At 36.0% G+C, this 8,188-nt stretch overlaps 1 protein-coding gene across 1 annotated transcript; it reads right to left on the minus strand.

The window, feature by feature from the left end:
• Window positions 1-8,188, minus strand: LOC124837958 (uncharacterized). Its single transcript, XM_047313454.2, has 9 exons — window positions 8,054-8,188; window positions 2,715-2,780; window positions 2,358-2,465; window positions 1,649-1,779; window positions 1,419-1,485; window positions 1,272-1,336; window positions 1,106-1,199; window positions 863-933; window positions 1-751 (listed from the first exon to the last, which is right to left on the minus strand). The coding sequence occupies exons 1-9, from the start codon at window positions 8,186-8,188 to the stop codon at window positions 430-432; spliced, it is 1,059 nt and encodes a 352-aa protein (XP_047169410.2). The 3' UTR covers window positions 1-429.

Genomic DNA, 8,188 nt, shown 5'->3' on the forward strand with positions numbered 1-8,188 from the left:
GTTCTTAGGTTTTATTACAATTTAACGAGTTATATGAACCAGTGGACCAAGTAAATGAAGGTAATTGTAGCCGTATTTGTATTGTACATGACCCACAATCCTCAAAACCGACCAGGACTATGTACAAAACAGCTCGTCACTCTTGTCAGTTGTGTTATAAAAACGAATTTTCTCAGACAAAAATGTTACACAAACAAGGTTTATCTAAGAAAGTTACATGGTTGAATATATCTATGTACATTTCATAAACGATGAATATGATACAAATACAACTATTGGTGTACCAAAGCTGTTTCATTTACATCTGTTGAGTGAACTACTGTTATCTGAGTAGCGGTAAGCCAAAATCACAGCCTTCCCAAGACACAGCACAATGTTGCCTTTTCAATTACATTCTTTTTACAACATCAGTGGTTGATATTTTTTCATTCATCTCCTGGAGCGACGATCATTGTCAAGAGCATCAAACTCCCAGTCACTTATCTCTTCTGATGAGTCATCTTCACTTAATTTATCAAGTTCTATTTCTATTTGTGATCTTCCAGGCAGTGAGAAAGAGTGTCTCGTTCCATCTTGCCTGTGTTTTTTAGCCGAGGGAGGAGAAGGAGTTCTGGAGATTATTTGACTTGATGGTGTTTCTGACCTTTCGGTTGGAATCTCAAGTTCCAGTTTTGGCCTCTCAATAGATTCAAACTCCTCTTTTATTTTCTCAATATCATCAAACAGTTGTTTCACCTTGTCGCTGTCTTTTCTATATCAAAATTGTAAATGTAAATGGGAAGAAAAGCTTGTGTATGTATGTTAATATAAAAAAAGAAAAAGAAAAGAGGCCAGGGAAGAAAGAGAGGAAGACACAAAATACCTGAAAATGCCTTCCTTTTGAATGTGAAACTGCTTGTTCATTGTGTCCACTACATTCAGAATGGCCAAAAACTAACAAGTAGAATAAGAAATAAGCATTTGTATAAGGCTACAAAATCTGGCACAACAGTTTGACTGAATTTAGCCTTATCATGTCATCTCCCAAATAGAGTTATCTTCTAAGTGAGGCCTGATAGATTTTCATTTCACATAATGATATAAATCAACATTGAAAGAAAAATACCTTGGATTCAATATCCAAGTATTCTTCTTCAAGCTTTTTCCTTGGCTTTGCTAATTTCAAACCTTCAATGTTTGCCATTGATGACATTGCTAACCTGATATAAAAGTCAATAGTTGGATGCATGGTTTTTAAACAATAGACAATTCAGAGAGGCAGGACACCATACCCTGGTTTGAATCTTAAACTCTCCACAAGTATTCTTATTTCAGTAACAGACGAATACAATTTTTCCTGACATATAGCAAGCCGGTGATCAGAAGATTAGAAAAATGCAATATGTGAAGATATTGATCAATCTAGGATGATTTGTTACCTTATAATAATGCAGAAGATGAACCACCAAATTCACAAAATGATAACCATATCTCTCCAGTTCAGCACTTATGTGCAATAAAAAAAAAAGACAATATGAATATTAGTAAATGAAAACATGAGAGGAACAACATGCCTAAAGCCATTTGCATAATAACTTTGAAATTTGTAATATGTCCACATTTATCTGATAATATTTATTTTCGTATGGGATTAAACTACAGGACATACTTGACCTGCTCATCCTTTCTCTTTGTGAGTGAAGTTTGGAAGACCCATGTGCTCTCTAGAAACTTGATCCATTTATCAACAACATTCGCTTCCACTGTATATGAAGTAATTGCTCGCAGCATCTCCTCTTCCTAATATCAGAAAACTTCATGACAATAATAAAAATAACAAGGTGCATTACATCATATTAATAATTTTAGGCTAAATTTTACTTTTAATCATTCATCATTTTTCTTTATATTCAATTTGGTCTCTTGTCTTTTAATAACAAAATTCGAGATGAACCCTATTGACATAAAAGAAACTGTTTTCAATTATGAGAAACTTACTTTACAGCAAGTACAAGTTGCTTCTCACATAGAAGCCTATTGACATAGCTAAGAGACTGTTGTCTCCATAACTTAACAAATCTCCTATACACTAATGAACCCCTTAAACTCAATGGCTGAAAATTAGCTACAGATTCAACAACATTGAGTTTGCAGAAAAATAAACCTAGTAGAAGAAAGGGGTTTAGCAAGAGCATCAATTCATTATCTACAACAGAAATATAATAAACTTACCATGCAAAATTAATTACACACAATTATAAAAACATAATGTTTTTGCGGTGGTTTTGAATTGCTAATAAATTGATCGTAAACAAATGGATTAAATACCCAATTCAGTCTCAATAATACTTGTACCTAGGCATGAAATAAACTTGTACCTTTGATTTTAGAAGTAGAAGAATTTCATTGCTTGCTTCATCAAATTGCTCCCTTTCTTCTTTTGCGTTGTGGAAGCGTATACGTGCAAATGTCAACAAGTTGTTGACCTGCACTAATGTTTGAAGCTTATGTAAGGCTAACAAAGGATGGCATCTAAATATCCATGAAGATCATACCAAAGACTGAGGAAATTGATTGCTTATTTAATACAATCATGTATGCACATACACGGTAAACTTGATATGCTTATCATGTGTATGCATAAAAACAAAATAAAAAGGAAGTAATCTTGAATGCAATTAAATGTTCTTGAGCACCATAAGTCAAGTCCTCAAAGTGAGTAAGAAAAAATAGACCTTTTTCAGTTTTTCTTCAAGCTCGTCTTTCTCCCTCTCGAGTTCTTCAATCTCCAAGGATAATTCCTGAAAAATTGACATTGAAATATGACTTTCTTAATTTGTAGTTCGAACATTCTGAATTAAATTTATTTCAAAAAAAATAAATTTGTGCTGGGCAAGTCTAATGCAAACAACAACTATGTAATTCGTTAATAGAGATATTAAGCAATCGGTTTAGTTCGGTTTTTGGTTAAATAGTCACTCAAATCAATCATGAAAATCTAATCTGAAATGACTTAATTTGATTTTAATTTAATATAAAATTTGAATCAAACCAATGGGTCTATTGTTGAGAGTATTCAAGCATAAATGCGATTATGAGTCCAAGCCATATTTCATGTGTTCGTAAGTGTGGGATCATCTTCTCACGAAGCTTTTATCCCCTACTGATTTTCAATTTTTGGAAACCATACTAAATGAAATTAAGCATCTTACTGTTTCGCACCCAGCTTGAGTTTGCAGGAGGGAGTGTAAGTGAATAGTTCCTTTATTTTGTATTATGTTAGTTTGCTATAATTTGTAGACAACATAACTCTATGTGAATAATTCTCATTCGCGTCTTGTATATTATCCATGCAAACAACATTACAATATATAGACTCAAGTTTGGCTTTTCTTCTCCAAGCCTTACAAAATTGCTAATAGCAATGCAATAACCTCCTGCCCTATGCACTTTTAAAACATAGAAAACAACAAAATAACTACTGATAAAATTTACCATAATAGTAACTCTCACAATTAAGTTTACCTAACAAAACTTCCCGTAAACTTAAATGTTTTTCTTATCCTTCATCCCGACTTGTCATGTTCACTAACTCCTCCTTTCCTTCCTTTACTTGTTCTCCGATGAAGTGAAAACACACACCAATGTGCTTGCTTCTTTCAAAATTAAGTGGGTTCTTCGCTATCTCGGTGGCTGACTTGTTTTTTAATTTCTTGGTACCTGACTTGTTCTTTGATTTATTGGTAGTCGACTTGTTACTAATCGGGTTCGTGTCAATGGGTCGAGCTCCTTTTGAGAGATCAGACAATTTCCATGCCCATTCTCATCAGTCTCCTCATCCATTACAAGTCGCTTCTTCTCATCTTGCACTTCCGATGCAGCTCTAAGATCCTTCTCGGCTTGCAATTGTTCATGCGATCTTGAAACTTATAAGAGTTCCATGCGCCACTTATGCAAAATCTACTTTCTTCTCTCTAAGCTTACCTGTAGAATTGCATTGCCTCTAACTTCATTTTCAATTCTTTGTTGCTAATCACCTTTTGCAATCTCTAACATTAGAATAACAAGTTTGTCTCCTCACATCTGATTGCTTTCACTCGTGTCAAGATACCACACCGAGTATCCCCTGCTACCCAGACACCCAACTAACTAATCCGAGTTGTCCAGGCACCCAACCAACTTACCTTGGTTGTCCAATTGCCCAACCGAACTATCCATGCTACTTGGATGTCTTGTCGAGTTGCTCAGTTGCTTGTGTTGGGTCTATTGAAGAGGGGGTTCACCGAGGAGATACAAACACCAATAGGGATGACAACGGGTCGGGTCGGGCACGGGTAGTGCCTACCCGCAACCCAACCCGCCGGATAAAATTGTACCCGCTACCCGACCCGCTACCCGTCGGGTACCCGTTTAAAAAATACCCGCAGGTATTTTAAAACCCGCGGATACCCGCAAAAAATAAAAAGGAAACATTTAATACATATTTAAAATAAAATTTAAATAAAATTACAAAATATATATATATATAATATAATATAAATTAAATTAAATATAAATTAAAATATAAATTTATTTTATTTTTAATTAATTTAATTAAAAAATATATAAATTATTTTTTTTTTAATTTTTCGCGGGTAACGGGTACCCGCGGGGCGGATAGTATACTACCCGTACTCGACCCGTCTAGAAGCGGGTATTAAAATACCCGCTACCTGTTACCCGCGGATAGTAAATATCCGCGGATAGTTACTATTCGTCGCGGATTTTACCTGCGGATACCCGTGTCCGTGGGTAAAATTGTCATCCCTAAACACCAATGACATATGAACCCAACCATATAAAGGATTGACATCACTCTCTACCCAAAACCTTAAGGCAATTGGTTAATGGGTCTTTCATCTTTATATAATGCTCTACTTTCTCATTTCTATCCAATGTGGGACTTGGACTCACACTTGGATTCCCAACAATCTCCCCCTCAAGGGTGAGTCCCTTCCACATAGGTACACTCCCCCTCCAGCGGAAGCATTCCCAACCAACCACAACCACGAGTAGCCCTTTCCAACCGCCGTTCATCTTAACGGAACTCGCTTACCTGAATACCCTTTTCCCGGAAGACTTTCAGTATAGGGACTATTATACTCGTCTGAGCCGGTCACCAAGACGAACCATCGGCTATGATACCACTGTTGGGTCTATCGAAGAGGGGGTTCACCGTGGAGATACAAACACCAATGACATCTAAACCTAACCATATAAGGGATTGACACCACTCTCTACCCAAAACCTTAAGGCAATGGGTTAATGGGTCTTTCATTTTTATATAGTTCTCTACTTTCTCATTTCTATCCAATGTGGGACTTGGACTCACACTTGGATTCCCAACAGCTTGCGATCAGCCTCGAAGCTATGTGTCATCATCAAAACGCCTCTTCCTATTAAACATCTTTTGTGAGAAAGTTGGTTGTCTATTCTCTTCCATTCTTAGATCGACAATTTTTAGCAAAATGTCTTACCTTCCAACAACGGTAACATTTGTCCAAGTAGCACTCCTTTGAATAATGACCATATTTTCCACACATAAATCACTCAACATTTGAGATTCTCGATCAAATTTCTCTCCATGGACCTCGTCCTCAGATTGCTCTTTCTCTTCATCTTGACCAGGACCCCTACCTCCAAAGCCATTTCTTTTACCTCCTCGATTTCGTCATGTATTCTGAACTTTCACATTTGAAATTGACGCCTTCATTTGGAGTACTTGATCAAGTGACTCCGCTTTCTTCTTCTTTCGATGCTCATCTGCCTCAAGAGACCCGACAAGCTCTTCATCTGAAAGCTCTAATAGGTCCTTTGAATCCTTAATCGCGTACACCATGTTCTAAAATTCGTCAATTAGCGACCTCAAGATCTTTTTCACAACTCGGCTAGTGGGTAGCAAATCTCCATTTCTACTGAGTTGGTTCACCATAGTTTCAACCCGAGTGATGTACTCAAATACTCCTTTTGTCTCCTTCATTTTCATACTTTCCAACTCAACTCTGAGTGTTTGAAGTCATATCTCCTTCACTCGGTCATCTCCCTTATACACACGTTCAACTGGGCATAACCAATTCATGGTGTTGGTTGGTTATTCATGACCATTTTCCACCACCTCTCAATTATCTTGGGAGCCAAGAAGAGCCTTTATTTGTAGACTCCAATTATCATAGTTGACAGTTTTTGTTAACTTAGGCAAGAACATATTTTTTGCTAGATTGACCATCTCACTCTTTTCCAAACACTCTCAAGCTCTTATAACAATTTGTATACAACAAGTCTCTATTTGAATAATTTTGATTTACGTCTTGTACATTATCCATGCAAACAACATTACAATAAATAGACTCAAGTTTAACTTTTCATCTCTAAGCCTAACAAACTACTAATTAAAACAATGACACACTAATTGCTAATAGCACCACAATAACCTCCTTACTTTTGCACTTTTAAAACATACAAAACAACAAAATAACTACTCATAAAATCTACCATAAACAATAACTCTCAGAGTTTAGCCATCATAACTGTCTTTTATTGTTTTCTATTTGACAGTGACAACTATCAATGTGAAGTTGTTTGTTAATAGGTATTGGGTGTTGTTAGTCAGTTGTCCTAATTGTTTTCATCAATTAGATGAGCTTATGTTGTCTACATATATTTCACCCGTTAAAAACTAATATACATAGAGAAGAAATCAAAGATGTGAGAAACTATTACCTCCACCTTTCCCTTCCCTCCCAAAAAAACAATTTCATTTTTCTTTTGTTGATAAAACCTTAAAAGGAGGGCATGACACCATCACCTATCAGAATTTATTATGACACTCACATATAGCCTCTAAATGAAATTCCAACATAAATTGAATTCAAGAATTATTTGGTAGCACTATTACCTAGATGATCTTGTTGTATTTCTGCTAGGCCACTGTTAGGTTACTTTATGCAAATAACCTAATCTATACTCTCTTCTCACCTCAACACTCGATTAACACAAGATAAATGTATGTATAAGTATTTTATTAATTCTGTAGAGTATGAAAATTACAAGTGTAATCTCCCCCCAAGGAAGCCTATCTCCCTCCACTGGCAAATATGCCTAGTCTTTACCCAAAAGAAATAACCTCATGAACAAAAATAAAAGAAGACTATTTATAGTGTCGCCTTCCCGCGCCCTATCCTTTCTGATAACCCAATCTGCTTCTACTAATAATCGTTCGGTACTAGTGTATATATATCGTTCGGCCTTCGAGCCCATCCTCCCTTTTATTAACCGTTCGGTATTAGTTTAATCGTACCACTCCGCCTCTACTTCCCTCCTCCCTTCTGGATATCATTCGGTCTATACTTCCCCGTGTCCATACCGTTCAGCTTCTCCTCTCATGAATCGTCCGGCCTCACTTCGCCCTTCCTTACCGTTCGGTATTAGGTTACTTCCCTCTTTTATTCCTAACAGCCACCTTCCAGGGTTTTGGTTGGCATAATATGGAGATGATGGATTGGATTATGGTCTTTTCAGGATATTTTCAAGTATAAACATGAAGCTCCTTTCGTGTGTGGTATTTCTTCTTTCCTTATTTGGACTCCTCTTAAGTATGGGACAAGGTTTCCATTCTTAATATCAAGACATATTTCCACATGTTCTTCTTTATTAAATTCAATAATTTGGTCAATTACAGTTGTATCCTTAGTGTGCAAAATAAGAGTGGGTAATGGTTCAAGCAAAACTTGATTTTATTAACAGGAATATTTCAGAGGATCAAATAGAGATTCAATCCTATTCTGACAGTGTCAAAAGGTTTGTTTAAGTAAACTTCTCCTAAGCTAAAATTAGTTTATCCATAAGCCAATTGTTGAAGTTCTCTCATTAGGGAGTTGATTTTAAGGAATGCATAAACTAATGTCCGTTTATGGAGAATGTATTTCATTTTTTACTCTATTTTCCTCATCTAAAAGTGCTTATGAAAAAGCTTACCCAAACAGATACTATATCTACATGAAGATAAAACTATTGCTTGCTATTGACGAGAATGTACCTTTTCAACTAGGCTAACCTCGTCAGATTTAGCTGCACGAAAATGAAGTGCTTCTTCTTTTTGAGATCTGGTTGAGAACAAAATATGAAATAAAATATAAGAGAAAAGAAATCCGTTAAGGCTAACATTTGTCAT

The sequence above is a fragment of the Vigna umbellata genome, chromosome 8, assembly GCF_029865625.1.
Source record: "Vigna umbellata cultivar VRB3 chromosome 8, Vumbellata_1.0, whole genome shotgun sequence".
Classification (NCBI taxonomy): Eukaryota; Viridiplantae; Streptophyta; class Magnoliopsida; order Fabales; family Fabaceae; genus Vigna; species Vigna umbellata.

What these genes read in the sequence shown, in the direction of transcription:
- LOC124837958 (XM_047313454.2), bottom strand. Translation starts at nt 8,188, where the DNA reads ATGACAAATGTTAGCCTTAACGGATTTCTTTTCTCTTATATTTTATTT. An exon ending in AGAAAGGATGAGCAGGTCAA is followed by an intron (nt 1,486 to 1,648) that starts GTATGTCCTGTA and finishes ATTGCACATAAG; the next exon opens with TGCTGAACTGGAGAGATATG. An exon ending in ATCTTCTGCATTATTATAAG is followed by an intron (nt 1,337 to 1,418) that starts GTAACAAATCAT and finishes GCTATATGTCAG; the next exon opens with GAAAAATTGTATTCGTCTGT.